Source organism: Taurulus bubalis (genome assembly GCF_910589615.1).
Source record: "Taurulus bubalis genome assembly, chromosome: 3".
Classification (NCBI taxonomy): domain Eukaryota; kingdom Metazoa; phylum Chordata; class Actinopteri; order Perciformes; family Cottidae; genus Taurulus; species Taurulus bubalis.
The window spans coordinates 7,648,472-7,669,460 of record NC_136591.1 but is presented as its reverse complement, the minus strand read 5'-3'; the positions used below and the strand labels follow the sequence as shown (position 1 = coordinate 7,669,460).

General features: G+C 42.6%; 2 protein-coding genes across 2 annotated transcripts in view; one reads left to right on the top strand and one right to left on the bottom strand.

Annotated features, from left to right (window-relative positions):
* LOC306734595 (oxysterol-binding protein 1-like) overlaps positions 1-7,161 on the bottom strand; it is a gene marked incomplete at its 5' end in the record, with an annotated part of 9,090 nt that extends 1,929 nt beyond the window's left edge. Inside the window, 14 exons of the mRNA XM_079215955.1 lie at positions 1-205; positions 1,140-1,324; positions 1,818-1,913; positions 2,076-2,179; positions 2,395-2,515; positions 3,249-3,494; positions 4,350-4,514; positions 4,723-4,780; positions 5,055-5,172; positions 5,393-5,576; positions 5,773-5,884; positions 6,299-6,467; positions 6,589-6,797; positions 7,025-7,161. The exon at positions 1-205 is cut by the window's left edge and continues 31 nt beyond it. Of these exons, the coding sequence (XP_079072081.1) occupies positions 1-205; positions 1,140-1,324; positions 1,818-1,913; positions 2,076-2,179; positions 2,395-2,515; positions 3,249-3,494; positions 4,350-4,514; positions 4,723-4,780; positions 5,055-5,172; positions 5,393-5,576; positions 5,773-5,884; positions 6,299-6,467; positions 6,589-6,797; positions 7,025-7,161 (2,109 nt within the window). The remainder of the gene's footprint in view (positions 206-1,139; positions 1,325-1,817; positions 1,914-2,075; positions 2,180-2,394; positions 2,516-3,248; positions 3,495-4,349; positions 4,515-4,722; positions 4,781-5,054; positions 5,173-5,392; positions 5,577-5,772; positions 5,885-6,298; positions 6,468-6,588; positions 6,798-7,024) is intronic.
* Positions 7,162-12,623: 5,462 nt separating this feature from the next.
* Positions 12,624-20,783, top strand: coro1b (coronin, actin binding protein, 1B). The gene is made up of 11 exons (XM_079215962.1): positions 12,624-12,734; positions 14,235-14,440; positions 14,722-14,844; positions 15,550-15,679; positions 16,861-17,042; positions 17,172-17,291; positions 17,718-17,822; positions 17,937-18,082; positions 18,638-18,695; positions 18,862-19,176; positions 19,260-20,783. Exons 2-11 carry the CDS (start codon positions 14,237-14,239, stop codon positions 19,380-19,382), a joined length of 1,506 nt encoding a protein of 501 aa, XP_079072088.1. The 5' UTR covers positions 12,624-12,734; positions 14,235-14,236; the 3' UTR covers positions 19,383-20,783.
* The last annotated feature ends 206 nt before the right edge of the window (positions 20,784-20,989 follow it).

Sequence of the window (20,989 nt, the reverse complement as noted above, 5' to 3'; positions counted from 1 at the left end):
GGCAGCTTCCCTCTCTCTCTCCCGCCGGACACTGCGCTGCTTCTCCTCCAGTCGCTGCTTCTCCGAGTTGGCCTCGTCCCAGCGGCCGTCCTCCATCAGACGCTGGTCCGGCCGGCGCCGGCTGTCCGTGGGAGCCACGGCCTCCTCAAGCTCGTTTAGGGTCAGCGCCAAGTCGGTGAAGTAGTACATGGTCTCCGCTCCCTCACTGAGGCGAAGCGAAGAGGAAAAACAGCACTGAAAGTCAAAGAGCTGAATAGACCTTTAACCAAGATGCGATTCCCTCTTCACTGACGGGAAACTAGAACTACACAGACGATAACTCACTTTTTTTTTTAAGTAGCTTGTTATTACCTCTGGCTTATTCTGTTGAGTATTCTGTTTTATTGTATTTTAAATTGTTTGAATGTAGCCTTTTCAAAAAGTGTAGTACCTGGTCATCATACTGTCTGTAATACAATCAAAATAAATGCATACTAAAACTGACACTGCTATTTTATATGAATAATGTGTTCCAATAAACAAACTATCAAAAAGCAAATGGACCATCGATGGAGGGCCAGCTCTACGTCTTCCTTCTCTGGGCTGAGGGCAGACTGACGCAACAGAGAATCACTCTGTCGCCTCGTGGTACAAGTAGTACTACAAGAAAATACAGGCAGTACCTTGCTGGTTGGCAGTAGATATCTCTGCAGCACAATACATGAAAGTATTTGGCATGCCGTCAAAACTTGTTCCCTCTTCATAGTTTGTAGATAATTTTGTAATTGTAATTATGTAGTAATTACAATGAATTAACTATAAATAATGAATATGTAAAATAAAAAGGAAAATAAGCCGACGTGCTGTTTTGAACAGCAAGTGCCATGTATTAAATAATGGTTCCTGCTGTTTGGGTCGTCGTCTACTCACTAAACAAAATGCATTAAGATAATTTCTTGCAGTAAATGAATGGATGGATTCTTGGCATGTTACTCGAGTAAGCAAACGTTTTATTTTTCAGCTGAGTTTTGCTGCCAACCATCTTTGATTATTTCTGCTTAAAAATAAAAAATAAAATGATTTTGTACAGTATATGATTACATTTTGCTGGATCACTGCATAAAGTTACACACACCTAAACATGCACCGCTAGTACTTACGGCAGAGGGTTCCTCCTCCAAACCTCTCTGGCTTTGAGAGTTTGATAGACGGTCTTCTGTTTGCCCTCCGTGCCATTTTCTCCTCTGCTGCTCTGCATTACCCGGGAAAACTCCATCTTCTCATCCCACGTGCCCGACAGCACGTAGTGGGCCTTGCCGTCCTTGTCCATCACCACACCGGTCACCTGAAGAGAGAGAGAGAGAGTTAACAGGGGAGTGAAGCATCATGGGTCATTTAGACTAAAGAGACTGGTCACAGGGTGGAGGGCATGGCAGTCTTACTGTAGTTTAGTTATACCCAACACTTTTGTTGTTTGGTTGATAGATGGTTTGATTCCATGCAAACCACATGAACCGGCATTTGTCATTCCGACATATTATGGCAAATTAAGTATTTCATTTAGAAATTGACTAACACATCCACTTAACTCTGACAGGTCATGCCCAATTTACTGCCCAGCTGAAGCCGGCAACATGAAGGAGATGAACTTTTAGTAGAGGTGGAAAAGGCATATGTTGTGTGTGTTTACTAGACAGTTCCTGCGTGTTTATGGTGACGAAACAACCGCGGTTTACGCCAGGCAGTGGATTGCAAGCTCAAAATGATGGTTGAAATAGGGAGGATGGAAGGGGTCATTGCCAGCCAAACATCACACGCTGTCGCGGCCCTTTTCTCACCTTCCTGGCAACATCTCTGGAGAAGTAGCTGTAAGGAGCAAACTTCAAGTGGCAGCGGTCTCCGGTGGTGTGGTTCACCACGTCTATCTCTCCCGACTTGCAGAAAGCAAGAAAAACAAAAGTTATAAAGAAGTAGAACAAAATGAATTAAAAAAAATGTTGTGTAATTTTGTATGTTTTTATACGTGTATAAAAACAAAAAATGGGTCAAAATTGTATGTTTAAATGTGTCATCTTACTTTTATCTGTCAGTCTCACCTGATCGATCCATAGTTTTCCTACAATGATGTTGTGCACTGTGGTGGTGACTTTCTTCCATGTGTAATGATTGTTGCCCTTTTCAAAGATTGCGTGTATTGTGCCTGCGAGACGAGACAAAATGGCGACAGCGGAAACAAATGGCATGTTACAAAACAAACTGATGATCTATTACTAAACAAAAAGGTGTGAGATGTTTTTTACAGGAACACTGAGTGACTTGTACAGTCGATGCGTGTTAAAGTAAAGCCACAACGGTGGAGTCGCACCCTTAACCGCTGTCACGGTAAAGCCGCAAGGCATGTTTCAATCCTCTTACCTAAGGGCATAATGGAGAGGTATTTGCCCCTGAATTTACTGGCAACAGTGATTTCCTGCCTTAGGGTCCAGCCACGATCAGAAATGACGTGATGCGCTGCAGCAGGGGGGTGGTGACTCACCTGAGAAAAAGGTAGAAGTGTGTAGGGTACATGGTTTAAAAATAGAATAGAACTTGACACGACACAATGGAAAGTCTGTCAACAAATAGTTTCATGTGTTTTGTCACATTTCAACAACTTATCAGTTGAGATTCACGTTGTCTGTAAATGTTTATCAAAAAATGAAAATGGAGTAATCTAGCAGCTCTCAATACGGCTTTCTCCACAGCTACATGATCACCGGATTTGTGTTATTAGACTGGATATATTTTCTTGGTCTTCAGGAATAGAAACCAATAAGCCTCCAATCCGTGTCCTGCAGTCCGCTCCACAAGTCATTTCCTGTTTCTCCTTTTTACCCAAAAAAGAAAATGGACTTTGCTTTTTTTAAACCTTCTATGCCAGAGTATAAATATCATCACAAAAATGTTCAGCGGAGTCCTGTATCTTTGTCAAAATGCCCCAACCACAATGTGTAATACAAGTTGAACTTAAATTGCGCCCACAAATGATTGGTCATTAACCACGATTCCTCTAACCGTCATTTATAATAAACCTGCATTTAAATTTGTGATTTGCTTTGTTAAAAACACATAATTGCTAATTCTTTGTACCCGAGCGGCATTTCAAACAATCCAAAAAGGAAGCTAAATACTACTTTTTTCCAAGACTTCCTTCCTGACATTCATTCTTTGTTCAGTTTAATGTCCTTGATTATAGTTCTACATCTTTCTGCGTTTCTTTTTCCCCTCACCTGCTCGCAGAGGGAGCGGTAGCCACTCTCTCTCCGGCGGTCCAGCTCATACGTCTCTCCCAGCAGAGGGTTGAAGGGTTTGCCCGTGCGGTACACGGTGGTCGAGTAGGACGACACGGAGAAGGCGGCCACGTAGCACATTTGCTCCAGCGAACTCTGACACTTGGAGGCCTTGTCCAGCAGCTCGTGGTACTCGAGGTCCTCAGACAACCGCTGCAGCATTGAAATGGGCTCGTTGAAGTTTACCTAGAGATCAGAATGATTCAGAAACAAATTGATGTTAGCATTCCTGCTCAGTCAAAGTGCCATTAATATTTAGTTGGTCAATTTCTACTATCATGGTCTTTCTAAGCAACAGTAGGCCTACTTACACATCTAAATCTAGGGCATGCTCTTGCACTATATAATATTTACAGTATAATTCATGTGACATGTAAGATTAGTACGTTTGTGACTGGAATGGATTTTGGCTGATGCGTAATGACAAAGAAAAGAGTGAAAGAGACGAGGTAGTGAGACAACAATAATGATAAGTAGTAATGATGATGATTGGTGTGGTTGAATTGAATCTGTGTATTTCGTTTTAGTCTCATTTACTCTATTACTTTTTCGACAAAGTGTTATGTGCAGTTTATTTATGAAGCTAAAACCTCTATCAGGTTGGTGCCGCAAATCAAAATTGTTATGATGAATTATCTTTTGTATTCCTACTGTGCTGAAAAAAAGGTGCGGTTGGCGGAGCACACTCACAATATACCAGACAGAACACGGATGTAAACCTACGATAAGTCTCAAAAGGAACAAACACGTCTTGTTTTTCCACACGTCTGTCACTCAAGCTGTCAGTTGAGGTATTTTAACCACAGATTACAAACTGTTTATTGTGTTTTGGTTTAACCCACGTCACAGCTGCAGGCTGGTGCCAATAGTTTAAGATGTTCTGATGGGACCTTAAAATGTTTGTCACAGTGAATGCATTCCTTTAGTCACAATACAAAGACAAGAAAAGAGCCGCCAATGGGGTTGGTTGCGGTAAGGTTGACTAACAATTTTCATTTAGGTTAGATTTGATGGGGCGTAACCTCTAAAGAGAATACTCACAGGCATAGGAATCTTGGACAGCTCTTTGCCAATACAGTTCTTCATGATACTCCACAGGTTGAGAGAGTAGTTGGGTTTATCGGAAATGTGCGTCCGCCTTTTCTTCAGTGGTACCAACTCCTGTGAGGGAGATTCTTGGTTCATCTCTAGAGGCTCCTCATTAAGCTAAAAGGCAGAACATTATTTCAATAAACAGCATATTTCTGGAAAATAATAAAAGCTTTCAAAACAGATTCACAGTTTTTGTTCAAACATGTTTGCAATTCATTTTGAAAGTAATAAATGATGGTTAAAATCATTTTAATGATGTTCGAACGAAAAAAAAAAAAACAGTGAATCAGTCTTTTAATATTCCTCCCAGAATGAAACCTACCGATTGATCATCGGGACACATTTCACTGTTGAAACCGCTGATATTACTGCTTGACCTTCTGCAAAGAAGTTTAAAAACAAAGTTTATCACACAAGGAAAATGAACATGAACGTGTTCAACTGACTCAATCAATCAACAGTTTCACAACAAGGGAGGGGTGGAGGCATCAACTTATATAACTTCATCAAATCTCATCAAGCAGGTCATACAAGGAAGTGAGTTGAACAAACACATTGCCAGAGAGATTAAAAGGCCCGGGGGAATTCAACAACTAAAAATTATTTCTTTGTGTGACGCATTTGCGTATGCACGCCGAATGAATGTGAACTGACTTGTGGAAGTGGGGGTCAGCCGGCACGGTGATGAACTCAGGAGCTTCTTCCATAGCATCAAAGAACTCATTGTCGTCGTCATCGTCGCTCGCTTCCCCTTTTCCCGGACCAGCAGAACCTTAACAAAATACCGCTTTGTCAGTGTGTCCAATATAGAGACTGAAAACCTATTTACAGTTATGAATGAACCCTTTTGCATTTTCCCCATTGCTGACACTTATTAATGCACAATTAACAAGTAAACTGCTACGGAAGCCCTGATAATTTGGAAAGAAGAATGAGTTGGGAAAGAAATAGAGCATATCCTCACTGTAACAAGCGTCAGAGTCACGTCTTACTTTTATTGTCTGAAGTAGCATTAGCCTGAGCAGCCCCTCTGAACGCTCTCTCCAGGTGGTTATGCTGCTTGGCCAGTTGCTCTAAAGTCTCCTCCAGCCGGACCCGCTGGTCCCGTTCTAATTGAAGGGCTTTCTGCCACCGCTTGCTATGAGCCTGCGCGAGCGCAAGGAAGTCTCGGCACGCCTGAGGGGCAAAACATCCAACAGAGTCAAACTAGAACCATTGAAACCTGAGATTCAATTAATGAGACTTTTTGATCAGTTAATTTGGTCTGCACGGAGTACAGATTGCTTGAAGGGTAGATTCACATGGCCCACTCTCATTTACACATCACACATGTTAAAGCAATGGATCAAACGAGCAATGAGGCGACACCTACATTAATCATGGCATTGGAGGTGATGCGGAACAGCGTGGCCCTCTCCGACACCTGGCGGATCTTATCCCCAGCCTCTCCAGTCATACGCAAACTGTCCAGTTCTGATAGAGACCTGCAATAAATATCAAAATGTACAATGTGACTAATCAGTTGGGACAATATATCATGAACACACACTGTAAAAGGCCATGAGCTTCAGACTCAATGGGCTTATTATTATAACTCACGCTTGTTTTGTCTGTCAACTGCCGTGATTGTTTATTTATGTGCTCTTTTACAAATAGTGCAACACCAGCCTGCATGTGACTGTCAATGCAACAGTGAAATGATATTCTGGACATAAGGCCATTACTTCAAAGAAGGTTTTGAAATGGAGTTTTCATGTCAAACATTAGTATGCGTATGTCTCAGACGTATGTGTTTTGGATCCTTCGTATCCATGTTAAGAGAGGAGAGACGTGAGAAACTTTGGACTGAGGAAGTAATATTGAAGCAGAGAGAGAGCAATAGGGTGTTCAAGGCTGACCTCTGGAGGGCAGAGCCATGCTTTGAAATTAGATCGTTACAGGTGCTGAGATCCTCCACCTTGCTGCCTAGAGTTCTGAGAGCAGACTGAACTTCTGAATTCTGTGATCCGCCACCTTGTCCGGGTGCTGTCGGCGGGGAAGACGGGGAAAAGTCATCCCCCGAGTCATCTGTTTACGATCGAAAGGAAAGCAAAAAAACGACATCAGAATAAAAAAGGCTTTCACGAGACACTAAATACTTATGATATGCTCAGTTATTTGTTTTGGTCTGCCTGTGTGTACGTTTTACCAGACTCAGCCTGCATGCGTGCTGCCTTGGCTTTGGCCAGTTCCAGGGCAGTGATCCAGCGCTGACGTTCCACTTCACAGCTGGCCTTCAGGTGGTAGGTCTGTGCTCCACCGTTGGAGATGACAAAGTTGCAGGCGTCATCCACAGTGATAGTTGCTGTGGCCAGGTTGATTGTACCTCGACATGTGTGGCCCATCTCTGCTTGGGTCCTAATGATCAGAAGGGTTTGATTTGACATTTTTGGAAAGAATGGAAGCAAACAGAAAAAAAAGTAGGAAAGAAAACAATATATTTTGAGGTTGCTTGTCCCCCCTGTTTAATCAACAGCTTACTAATCAGTAGTTCCTAATCAGTAGTTTGGCAGATCAAGGTTGAGAGATTTCTCTGGTGACATGACCATGTTCCCCAATTTGATGTGTTTTACAGGAAAGCCTACCTGTAGTACGACAAAAGGCCATTGCTCAGGACGAACCACCGCCGCTGATAACCCTTGATATAATTTGTCCACTTGAACACCCATCCTTTGTATGTGTCGCCAGCAGGAGTGGGGGTGGGGGTCTTGGGCTCCGACATCACAGCCCCCAAAATCAAGAGACGGATTTTAGGAACCTTGAAGGGAAATTAAAAGGAAAAAATGTCATGTTAAATGACGGGTCTTGTGTTTTCATATAGGGAGCCTCAACATTAATCAACATGTCAATTGATTCATCATTCAACTTATTGTTGGCAAACTAAGCCACAAATGTGCTGCTCCAAGCTTCTCAAATGAGCATTTTTATTTAATTAATTATTTTGGGCCATGTGTCGAACAAAGCAAGCTATTTTCATCAGTTATCTTGGACTTTGTGAAATTGCAATAAGTCATCAATAATGAAGTCTTACATTAATACTAAATCCTCTCAGCATTTCATTGTACAGTAAGAGGACTAAAACACTGGTGATTGATATTGATCCTTCAGTGTGGTTCAACAGGTAAAAGATTAACCATGGAATCAATAGAGATGTACTGCTGACACGTTTTACTTGGAAAACTTGTTTCAGCTGGAATTAGATGTGCATAAAAGAGGGACTGATTTGTGATTACACCCCCTAAGTGAGTTTCTGTTGTCCTAATTTGCCTATGACCTAGTTAAATATCATCAATTGACACATAAGCCAATATTTTAAAACCTGTGATTATATTGATATAGTCAGGGCAATGTGACAGTTGTGCAATCAACAAAAGAAAGCAGACGATAACAACATAAAAACTTCTGACACATTGATGAGTATGACACCAGAGGCTAACCGACGTTAGCTCCACGTAGGCCAGTGGGAGCCATGGTAATAACAGCCCATAAAGTAAAGAAACCCCGATGTGTCGTGTTTTCTCGAAGTCAACCAGCTGACGTGCACATTCACTACATGGTAAAAGAAAAAAGAAAGTCGCGCAGCTCAACGCTCGTTAACCCACTAGCTCGCTTTCAAGCTCGCCGACGGGACAAATGTTTACCTTGACGTGTCCGAAATGTGAGCTGAGGGAAGCAGACACCCGGTGAAGTCACGGCTAACTTTGACACCCATACGCTACTGCACCTAGCTAGCTGGGGAGGCTAACTAGCTAGCTGACCAACACAGGACAGTTTATGATGAAAGCAAAGTAAACCGTCGACGACACGAGCGCGGTGGTTGTAAAATAAAGTGACACCGACGGGTTTCATGAGTGTCCCTCAATACTTGTGTGTATAGTGTTCATTCTACAGCTGCGTACGCGGTTAATAATCTACAGCTAGCTACATCTAACTAGCCTAACGTTAGCTCGTTGGTTACACCCGGTGCAACATAATGTTGGCTCGTCTGGAAACAGATGAACGACATTGTTTCCCCGATTGGCCGGAAAAACCCGTGTTTTGCCTTCAAAGTAAAACTACATTGTGTCGGTATTAACAAAACAAGTCTTAATGTCCATCTCAGTCAGCGGTCATCGAAAAATAAATGGTGTAATATCTACATTTCCATAAATACATTACGTGTATGTGTTCTGTTGATGAAATTTATCAGTACATTTAGTGATAACTGCTCCTGTAGTGCACTATTATTTTATCATGAGAACGTGTTTTATTTTGAAGGATACAAGCGGAAACAAACTTGATTGAATGCTGCTAACTTTATACATTCAGTGATTATTTTTACTACTCACTAGTTCGCTCAGCTAACGTTTAAGACGGCAACATAATGTAAAATATATTCATATTAAAATACATGTAAACTACTGAACACTGTTTAAACTGCATTCAATGCAGATAAACATGTAGCTTGACTGCTTGCGCCAACGTTTACATAAACGTTGGAGAAAGCTGTCAAGCTACATTTTTACTTTATTAAAAGGACACAATATCAGTAAACACGTACTGAACATAATTATTCAGCTTAATATGTGACTAAAATTAAACGACCAGAACAAAAATTCGACTCCGGTGGGACTCGAACCCACAACCTTTGAATCACTTCAATTTGACCTAGAAGTCCAATGCGCTATCCATTGCGCCACGGAGCCACTTGTTGAATACAAAACGTTAAACGTAATTTATTCAAAGTTTGAGTATGTATAGCTATAAAAAGACCTTACGATGAATGGATCATATACTGTTCATAATGTCTGGACGTTGGCGTTGTTTTACCTCGACCTAAAAACACCTTCCGCTTCACAAACACTACATTTGGGAACAAATAATGCAACCTGCGTTGTGGGATGTTACCCACTGGGTGGCGCTGAAGCCCCATTCACGACACGCTAGAACAGCTCACTCTATTTATGACGACAATAACGTTAGCTAAATAATATCATGAAAATGTAATAGTTATTAAAACATGAGTAGGGTTTAGGATAATATGTGACAAGTGGTGTTAATCTGGTTTTCTGCTCAGAGTATATAACACAATACAATATGGGAGTTGGTAGATGTGAGTGAACACGATGTACTTTGCACGTGCGGGGTCTTGAACCGGTGACTCTACGGTTCCCGACCGAGTCACCACGTAGTTTGCTCATGCCCAATTTATTTTAATAACACAATAACAAAACACATACATTATTGTATTTTATTCCATTTAATTGAGTACATTTCTAGGAATCACCTTTCAAATCAATGTGACAACAGATGGGTTTTTACCAAAAACAGTGCCACCCGTGAGTTGAGCAAATTCTTGGTGTGACAGCCAATCACCTTTCAATATGTAGCCACAACCAAGAATTGTCCTCTGCGGCCAATCAGTGCTCGTATTGCAATTTGCAACGAAGAACTGGCTAAACAAAGTCAAGCAAATGTCCTAATCTCCATTTGAAATATTAGCGAGATGATTGACATCAGGCTATCTGGGTTTCTTCACGGCTGATCCGCGCTGAATCGGTCTCGTTAATTCTAGCCAGACGTCAGTCATCTGGATAAATGCGCGCGCCCGCTCCTCTTCAGAAGGGATAATAATGGAGCACTGACACCACGATGTTCAAACAGTACAATGACAAATAAACTCAGAGGAACCTCTTTTTATTCCTTTGCTGCGAAGCAGGAGATGATCATGAAGGCATATGAGGAAGTCAATACCGTAGTCATTCACAGCAAACGCGTGGCGAATATTCCAACGTTTTTGCAACGTTGTTGCCGTGAACGCAACTTTAACACCTGCCCCGCTGCGAGACATAAGCGTCGCAAATATATCAGACAAGTTAAATGCGTCAGTGTTGGGAAAATGTATCGGCTAATTTGAAGTGCTTCATCACCCAAATTAATCAGATTATATTTACGAATGAATATATACTTATGAGGATATATGTACCAGTGACGGGCCGTGGGTTTTAGACCAAGGCCTTCAATGACGTGTGTCCACATCAGGTGCGGACTGGGGAAGAAGAAGAAAAAAAAAGTAATACAGTTCATACAGACTGTCATGTGTGGACAGCAGACGCTTACTCTGCTATACGGCCGATTTACGGGCATGGAGGTCTCCCACCGGGGATTTCCCCGCATCAACAAGAAACACACAAAACAATCCATGATGAAAAAAACAGCACACAACGCAACGCCACCGCAGATGAAACACAAAAAGCAACTCACCTGATGCTGTTCACTCAAGACAGAGTCCATCCGCCTATCCTTATTAACAACAAGTTCAGCAACGCGGTTGTTCGGTTTACGGTGCTTCAGTTCCAGCAACAAGTGGCCATGGACCGGTGAGGACAGCCGAGCCTCCCGACCGCACCCCGGAAACCTCCACTCTTTCTAGGGCAGAACATATCCGCTCGACAGCAGCAGTCGACGCCCCAAATCCACCACCAAGTCCGTTTATCTTCCACCTCGCGCCAAAACACGCAAAACAATAAACATGTCTCAACTTCTCTAGCTTCAGCCTGAACCATTCCAGCTCCCACTGAGCTCCGCCCTGTTGACACACTGGCCAATCACAGCGCCTGTTAATGGTCACGCTGGGCCACTGACCAATCACACGCCCACGCCACCTCGCAGGCGCTGCACGTCAAAGAATCCGCCCAGTTTGTCAAACTAACGATCTGATTGGTTGACGTCCATGACAACCAACCACAACGTCCACTCCCCGTGTACTTTAATCTGCAAAAGCTTAAACTGCTTTGCTGGCTTGGAGACACAGGAGAGAAAAAATCTGATTGGATGAAAGCTTCTCCTTCAAACCAGCTGCAGTCTGATGGCTGAAGACTGCAGGCTGAGCAACAGGGGGGTATTCTTCGTACCTGGCTAAACAAAGTCAAGCAAATGTCCTAATCTCCAGCTTAAATTAGCGAGATGATTGACATCAGGCTATCTGGGTTTCTTCACAGCTGATCCGCGCTGAAACGGTCTCGTTAATTCTAGCCAGACGTCAGTCATCTGGATAAATGCGCGCGCCCGCTCCTCTTCAGAAGGGATAATAATGGAGCACTGACACCACGATGTTCTAACAGTACAATGGCAAATAAACTCAGAGGAACCTCTTTTTATTTCTCTAATGAGAAGCAGGAGATGATCATGAAGGCATATAAGGAAGTCAATACCGTAGTCATTCACAGCAAACGCGTTGCGAATATTCCAACGTTTTTGCAACATTGTTGCCGTGAACGCAACTTTAACACCTGCCCCGCTGCAAGACATAAGCGTCGCAAATATATCAGACAAGATAAATGCGTCAGTGTTGGGAAAATGTATCGGCAAATTTGAAGTGCTTCATCACCCAAATCAATCAGATCATATTTACGAATATTTACCAGCATTTTGTATTGCATTGGTTAGGCTTTTCTGGTTAAGCTCCTTCCTAACCAAGAGGGAGCGGACAGAGGTGGTGCAGCCTGCTGGAGACCTTTTCCACCATATTGCTCATTCTTCATGGCACTTCTTAACACCTACAAAAGTCGCCAAGTCTTCGAAAACTGGCATTCGTGCATACTTTTGTTTAACGCATGCGCGGTAGAAAAAGTAGAGACCCGTTATCTATATGCACCCACGGGTGTTTTGTAAATGAACAAAAGGTTCAGTCGACTTCAAGCGGGTGGGCACATATTTGGGAGAATGTGTGTGTGTGTGTGTGTGTGTGTGTGTGTGTGAAAAGGGGGGCGGGGGGGTACGCGCACACATCCGGTCTGTGAGACAGGGATCCGGATGTAGACGGACCGTCTCCCTCTTGACTCCCGCGTGTCTTTGATATATCCTGCCATGGGCGGAAGTGTCTGGAATTCTGCTCTGCTCTTCAAATTGGTCGTTTGCTAAAACCGACGTCGTCTTGCGTTTAGTGCCACCCGGTCTGCGCTCGGTCCTCCGACTCCATCCAGCGTCGCTGTGCATCGTTTCATGTAGCTCTGTATCTGCACGGGACATGCGCGGTAAGGTTAGACTTGTAATACGCCAGACGTGCGCAATTACTGACTAACTAGCGCGAGGACAGCTGAGTGTTTGGCGATAGTACGGATGCGTGTTTATTTCTAATGGACGTGTTTGGTTATAGGTCTGCGCAATCAACGTGAACGCCTGCCTGGACACAGTAGAGGATTAAGTTACTGCTGCTGACGGAGGATTATTTTTTATTGGCCTCCTCCTGTCACGCCCGAGTCTTTAGGAATCCTTTTTTCGTCTTCTTCCAATTAGGAGAAGTCTAAAAGCCAGGTATGCTATTGCACTCGATACTACTAACCTTGTCGTTTCCATAAAAATGTGTCTGGGATCAACTATTCGTTTCTGCGCACCCTTTGTCGCGCATGCATGTAGTTAATCTTTGCAAAAAGCCATGTTTGCTCGCATTGTTGTGCAGGCAACAATAGAAACCCCCCTCCAACGGAAACGGTGTAAAGTACCATGTGGATGTTGTTGTAAATAGAAGGGAACTAAAACCACCGTCATGCAGTAGGAGGACATCACGTATTGGCCTAACGCAGATCGGACACGGATGCAAAGTGTTACAGTTTGTGGCTCTACTATAGTGCGTGTATGTGGAGTCGTTTTATCCTCACACGCTACTGGGAGGAAATGAAGACGACTACCTGCATAGCTGCTAAACTACACGTTATCTTTGAGACGTGTGCGCACATTGAGTTGCTCTGACTGCCCAACCCCCTTCCTCTCACTGCCACGGCTTGTTGTGGTTTGAGGCGGATCATGCCCTTTTGTCCACTGAAGCTTTTCGGGACAGACTCCCAGTATGAAAGAATTTGCCTGTTATTTGACCTTTTCTCTCTCTCCTCTAGCTGACAACCCAAAGGTTTTGGGCGCTTGTTGAATGAGCTGTGAAATAAGTGAATGTACAATTATTTTAATTGGCTGTCAAAAAGCCACGTCTTAGTGTATTTGTTGTACTTTCTAGGAATGGAAAAGACTAAAGCGCCATTTATCATTTATTTATGTTTAAGTGAGTTTTATTTACATGGCAAACATGTTGCCCTTCTCACATGGGATTACATAACACTGCTATGTATCAAACAATGAAAGTACAACAAGACATCATCTAGCTACACATTGACAAAACTTGGAACTAACAAGCAGAAGTCAGAATAGAAATGCTTCATGGCACAAGTTTAGTTTTTGTCTTTGTTTTTTTTGTTTCTTATGTGAACAGTGAACTCAGTTTTTCAAACATGATCCATGTTTTTTAAATCTTTAAACAGTATTGTGGTGTTCCCAGAAAATAAAACTGTCCACGCAATTAAGGTAGCACACAAGAAATGTGCCTGCAACTGCAACCTGAATGACCTCCACAATAACCAACAATCAAACAAATGTATTACGACGTCATTTGCAGCGCATGAGTTTAACTTTGACACAGGTCGTTCATTTCCCCAGAGCCCAAGTTGGTTTGGTTCTGCCAACAGTGTAAAGAAGATATAGTCCGTTAGCTTTAAATCCTACATATCCACAATCGTGTGTATCAAAGAAAAACAGCATTTTTTTTTTTTTTTACACTTGTGTAGCCGGAGGAACTGGAGACTGTCTTTCAAGCGTCTTTTGTTTGATAATTAATTAAACAATTAATCGAAAATCCACATTGTTGGAGATTAATTGATAGCTGTTATCATAGAAAGTCGCACGTTGCTATGTTCTTCACTCTCCCAGATGTGTTCAGCTGACTGTGCCACATGATTCACGCGTCATGTTCTTGTTCCTTCTCCGCAGACATGTCTTTCCGGCGCGGTGTCGTCAGGCAGAGCAAGTTCCGCCACGTCTTTGCCCAGGCGTGGAAAGCCGAGCACTGCATCGACGACGTCAGAGTGTCCCGCGTGACGTGGGACACCGGCCTCTGTGCGGTCAACCCCAAATTCATCGCTGTCATCATCGAAGCCGGCGGAGGAGGGTCCTTCCTCGTCGTGCCTATCAGCAAGGTGCAACACCCCTCTGCTTTTGCTCAGCATCATATACAGCGGATCAATCCCCCCCCCTCCCCCCAATGCATCTATCTTGTTTCCCGTCTTCCACTCTGCTACTTAAAAGCAATGTGTCAGCAAGTCTTTGACGCCTCGCTCCATGTCTGGCCGACGCACATGCAGCACTTTTACAGTTCCGAGAACAAACGGACAAAACAAAGGCTTTACTAAAGCGTTTAAAAGCTTCTCGCGCCAGCCGTCACAGGCTCGTGATCTTAACTTTTTGTTTGCTCCCACAGAGCGGCAGAATCGACCAGGCGTGTCCCACGGTGTGCGGCCATGCGGCGCCAGTGCTGGACATCCAGTGGTCTCCTCATGACGACAACATCATCGCAAGCGCCTCAGAGGACTGCACAGTCAAGGTAGTTTCACACTTGGTCACGATAGTGTACTGGTGGTTTTGTGGCCCTTCATCGGTTATTAGTGTGACATAAGACAGAGGCCCTTTCTTGCCAAGAGTTATATACGAAGATGGATATATAAAGCTTTAGCTACGAGAAGGTAAGCTTAGCTTGGATCAAACGCTGGAAGCAGGGGGAAACGGCTAGCCTGTTTCTATTTGTCACTTCATTATAAAAAATAGGAATTAACACAGGATATCTTGTACAAATTCTGAATTGAAATCAATGATTTGTGGTTTTATGAGGTGTTTTGTGCTGGACTAGTCGTGTTGGCTGTTCCCCTCAACTACCGTTCTTTATACTAAGCTAACGTCTCGTAGCTGTAGCTTCATATTTAACGGACAGACAAGAAAGCAAGTAAGAGTACTTCTTAAAATGTTGTAGTACTCCAGAGCAAGGACAACTTTTCTGTTTAAAAGCCTCTATTTAGTTGCGTGTGATTGTTAATATGCTGACTAGTTACATCTCACGGTGTCTTCATGAGAGCAGAAATTCGGCAGAAAGCTTTTCAGCGTAACATTTCTCGTTGCTCAGCCTGATGAATGTTTCTGTGCCCAGAAAGCTACAAATTACCTGTCGACGCATTACATGAAACAACAGGAGCTCTCATGTACCTGAATGGCTCCCATTCACAAATAAATGTCTGCTGTGCCTGGCGGTTTGAAGGTGTGGCAGATCCCAGACGGGGGCCTGACGAGCCCGATGACTGAGCCCATTGTGAACCTCGAGGGACACAGTAAAAGAGTGGGAATCCTGGCCTGGCACCCAACTGCTTTCAATATCCTCTTGACTGCAGGTAACGTCACTGATGTGGTGTCTGTGACTGCTGACATATGACTTGATTAGGCGCTGTGCAACCAGACCGACGTGGTTTATGTCATTTTACATAGATTTACATGTTAAAGGAACATGAGTTTTATATAGCAAATGTACATCTGCTCTGCCACGTAAGACCTTTCCATGTTCCCTTGTTAACAAATACTAACTATGAGAAGCATTATTTATGTGTATCCATGTGCTAAACTATAATTACTAAACTAGTAAAAACTAATGTTTTGTTTCTCTGTCGGCTCCTTTCCATAATATTGTCGGACACTTAATAACAATTTGAGCCCATCGGTGACAAAACCAACACTTTTAGTGGATGTACACGCTATTGTCAGGAAGGAGTACTTTTCAGCCTGTTTTCGTGGCTGCTGGCTGCAGTGCTCTCCCTCAAAACTGGACCATGTTCAAAGATTGTTGTCCCCATTTTGTTTCTCTTCGACACAAAAACATTGGGATAAAAGGTCAAGATTGAAAAATACCAAAGTCACCCATTTACCATGGCATGTGTTATGCTACTTTTGAACACTTTGTAAACAAATATTACTTGGAACAAGACAGAAAATTGCAGAATATCCAGGAATTCACTATTCCTGTAACAATTTAGCACAGTGACCGTACATGGTCCAGGCAGTTTCTAGGTTTCCACATCGACCCGTATCCTGATTGGTGATCAGAAGTACACAATGTCATCATTTTCCAACCGAGCTGTCAACCCAGTGACAAAGAAATAACCAAAACCGGTCAAACTTTGTCCAAATTTGTCTCGAAAATAGGTTTTCAAAATAACTGACTCATCTTCACAGTGAAAGAATCATTTTTTTGCCCCTCGCTAAGATCTCTGTACGCTGGCTTTAAATGTTGTGTCCCTGTAAAAGTGGACCCTTCTGTCTCATCTGTCTGCTTCCTCTGATCAGACCACATTACTACAATCCTCCGAATCCTACATTAGCTCCCTGTTTGCTGAACTGTACTATCTTGCATTTCCATTTCAGATCCTCCTCTGCTATACAAAGCTCCTAATGCCATCGCTCCACAGACATCAGACATACTCTATATACTGTGCAGATCTCTCAGATCACAAGACACCAATCTCCTTAAATGTATGTTCCTGCGTTTAAAGAATTGGATGTTGTGTCTTCCTCTCTCCAGGCTGCGATAATGTGATTTGTGTGTGGAACGTGGGCACGGGGGAGCTTGTGTACCATCTGAGTGATGCCCACCCAGACCTGATTTACAGTGTCGGCTGGAACAAGGACGGCAGTGCTATCTGTACCGTCTGCAAGGACAAGGCTCTGCGCGTCATCGACCCGCGAAGGGGCACCGTCCTCAAGGTTATTTCACATTTCTCGCCATGCGTGCAGATGCATGTTAAAAAGAAGTTGAGCTACACTATATGTCCTAACTGCAATGTCGCATTGCGTCCACATTCGTCCTATATCGGTCCGTTGTTGTTCCCCCAGGTGAAAGAGAAGGTCCATGATGGCACCAGGCCAATGAGAGCCGTGTTCCTCTCGGATGGGAAAATCCTCACCACAGGCTTCAGCCGTATGAGCGAGAGGCAGATGGCGTTGTGGGATCCGGTAATTCTTGCGTTCATATTTAATGATTCTTCAGGGCACAATTGTTCAATGCCAACTTCAAGTCAATGTAGGAAGTAGTGCACAATGTATTATTGGTTGAGGTGGTGGACATGCATGAAGTAAGTTAATCTTAATTTATTTAAGGCAACATGAGGCTTCAAAACAGGCAGATATCCTCCAAAGTCTTTTCTAGTAATAGTTTACACGGCTGGATGAATGATTACAGCAAGCAAAATATCCCTATCCCATTAAGATTTGTACTTGTCTAACATTTAACATACCATAACTGTAGTTTACTTGCCTTACATGCCATAACTACTGTCAATCCATAATTTAAACCACAACATTTTTGTTAATTACATAAACTTCATCAAATAGATTTAATACATGTTTTGTGCTCTTTTTTTTTTTTTTTTTTTTTTTTAGAAGGATCTGTCTGAGCCAATGGCGGTCCAGGAGATGGATACAAGTAACGGGGTCCTTTTACCCTTTTATGACCCTGACACAAACATGGTCTACCTGTGTGGAAAGGTAGGACCTGAGGATTGTGTTGACGACACAGAATTACTCAAATGGTAGCATTGCTATCGATTCCCATTCCTTTTCGGGTCAGTGGTCTTAATTGGATTATCTGATGGCTTTCAGGGGGACTGCACCATCCGGTATTTTGAAGTGACGGACGAATCCCCGTATGTTCACTTCCTCAGCTTGCACAGCAGCAAGGAGCCACAGAGAGGTGCAGGCTTTCTGAGTAAAAGAGGTGTCGATGTCAACAAGTGCGAAATTGCCAGGTAAATATGTTTTCCTTTGATATTCTTTTAATTACTTTAAAATATTTTTAAATGGCTTGCGATAAATTATATATTTTTCTTATCGTCGACTAAGTCCATTGAAAGACAACAATACAAAAGGACAATACATTGATCCTATTAAGTATTGCCTGTGTAGCCCAAACCTTGTGTAGGTTAGTCATCTATTATTATTATCATCTGTTGAAAATAAATAAGCCACACCATTGCACTGGGTTACATGTTCCTTCATTATCATGAACATACTTTCCTCAAAGGTGTATTAATCCGCAGCTGAAAATAGTCCCCAACAAATGCACTATTTACTCCTTTTATAGGAAGTTACTGAGCCTTAATTTAAAATGAAAAGATTGGATTTCCTGTATATGTTCTGTAGGAACAATTGGGCTTGGGGCTTAGTGCCACAGTTGGCATCAATAAGTAATAAAAGCATCTAGATAGATGTTGTTTTCATGGGGTTTGTTAACAACAACAAAAAATGTTGAATGGGTAAGCCTTCTACTTTAATGAGATTACTAATTCCCTGCTCTTTTGTAGATTCTACAAACTGCATGAAAGGAAAGTGGAACCCATTTCTATGACTGTACCACGAAAGGTAAGACATGCACTGCCTTTAAAAAAAGAAAGAAAATACAAATAACCAGTTTGTATTTCTTATTTTAAAAAGGAAGTGAAAGCAGCATTTGCATGCCTGGGAAGTTGATCCATAACTGTATGATAAATGTATGTAACACTTTTCTGTCTCCGGCTTTCCTCCCCAGTCGGATCTGTTTCAGGGAGACCTTTACCCGGACACAGCTGGCTCAGAGCCGGCTCTCCTGGCTGATGAATGGATCGCCGGGCAGGATGCACCGCCCCTGTTGGTCTCTCTGAGCGGTGGCTACTCGGCTCCTCCATCCAAGCACAGAGACACCCTCCGAAGCAAACCCAAGCTGGCCTCGCAGGACTCTGGGACGGGGGCCACCCCGCCTTCAGCTACATCTGGCTCTGCAGCCAAGGAGACAGAAGAAGAGGTGCCACAGCCACGAGTAGCCACACGGGAGACGGATGGAAATAGCGAGAGGCCAAAGAGAGAGGTGAGTTGACTGAATGAGACATTTAGCAACCATTGACGTGCTCAAAGTTGTTTTCTGACTTGTTCCTTCTCTCCTGCTTTCAGGAGGAATTGTTGAATGAGCTGTTGGCAGAAATGAAGGCTTTGCGCGCTGTCGTCCTCGCTCAGAGCCAGAGAATAGAGTTACTGGAAAGACAGCTGGCTCGAATTGAGGATGGGGATGTATGAGCAGGGCAGAGAACCACTACATTCGGAGGCATACTTTACTAAATCCACAGACCGTAGCCTTACTAGAATCAACAGTACCTTAAACTGTGTGAGCGGAAGAATGTAGTGCAGGAAAGCGGCGAGCTGTGGATCACAGTGGCTTACAACCAGGTCAGATATTGTGATGAAAACGAGACCACTCATTATTTCTGTGATTGTTTTCCAGACTGTGATTGAGAACGGGGCGTCATCTACGTAGAGGGAATTGTGACAGTGAGATAATATTTTTGATTTTCATATGAAGGAGTATTGTAGCAGCCATTTGGTGGTACATGTAGTGCAGCTTTGAGCTTTAAAAAATCCCCACACTAATATTGAAGGGCTTGGAAGGTGTTACAATTCCACAAATGCCACAAGTTAATGCACAAAGTAGTGATTTAAAAGCATTGTATTGAAGTTAATGAAGGTTGACCTTCTATAGCAAAGCAAATGAGGACCTCCAACATGATTTTCTTTCTCTAAAACACTCACAAATATAACCATTAGGGCTATTTAATCAAGTAGTTGAAGCTGCTGAACTGTGATGTCATTCCCAATTGTTATTCAGTGTGTGACTTATGCTTTGTTTTACTGCTTCATTATAGGACGCCATGTGTAAATGTAACCGTAGAAAAAATATTGTGGTACACATACCTTGACATCGAGAGTTATGTGACTGATCGCTGATGAGAGTGTAGCTGAATATTTGTGTATCGTGATTTTGTGTCGTCTTTGCAGTCGATGAAAAGGTAGCACTTGTGATTTTGATTTGTTTTCTTTCTCTTTTTTTTTTACACGTTAACAGGAGCGGGCTTTGGCTTTACAAAGGTTTCTGTAATATCACAAGGCACAGTATCTTGTGCCCCCTAAAATAAACTGGTTTTCGAGTTTAGTTGTCCTCGAGCTGTAAGCTAAAATGAGAGTTGTTCTATGGACACGGCCTAAGTTGTTCTGTATACAACAAGTGCAAATATGGCATTACATAAATAACAGTGCAGTCTCCCTAAAACACACTAGATTTATTCAGAACAGCATTTCAGAGAAGAGGAAGTTACTGTGAAATGGGAAACATTTTTACAGTCTGCAATTGCATTTATATTGTTGTTGAAAATAGTTGGATCTTTTTTTTATTTTTTATTTACTTTGGTATTGTGTTTTTTGCCATGACTTTTAGAGATTTTTCTGTTACCTCTGTCGGTCGATGATCGTGTAACAATGGTACATTCCACATAAAGCTTATCCCTTTATTACTTACTTTATATTTCTTTATGCACTGACCTCACAACACTAACTGTAAAACCAGTAGCAGATTATATGAGACTACATTGTGAAAACTTAATAAGCATTCATTCCTCCTTTGTATTAAAAGAAATGTTCTGATCATGATCACATGTTTGTTGTATTTCAATTACTCGGTCAAATTGTGTTTGGATAGTCTACATGTTAAGTGTGTGCAAAACAATGGCTGCATACTCCAATTACATAGACACAAACACAACATTTCCTCCAGAAAGGATTTAATACCCTGACAAGTTCTCACATTTTATAGTGACTTTTTTTTTTGTACCTTTTTCTGAATTTATCATATT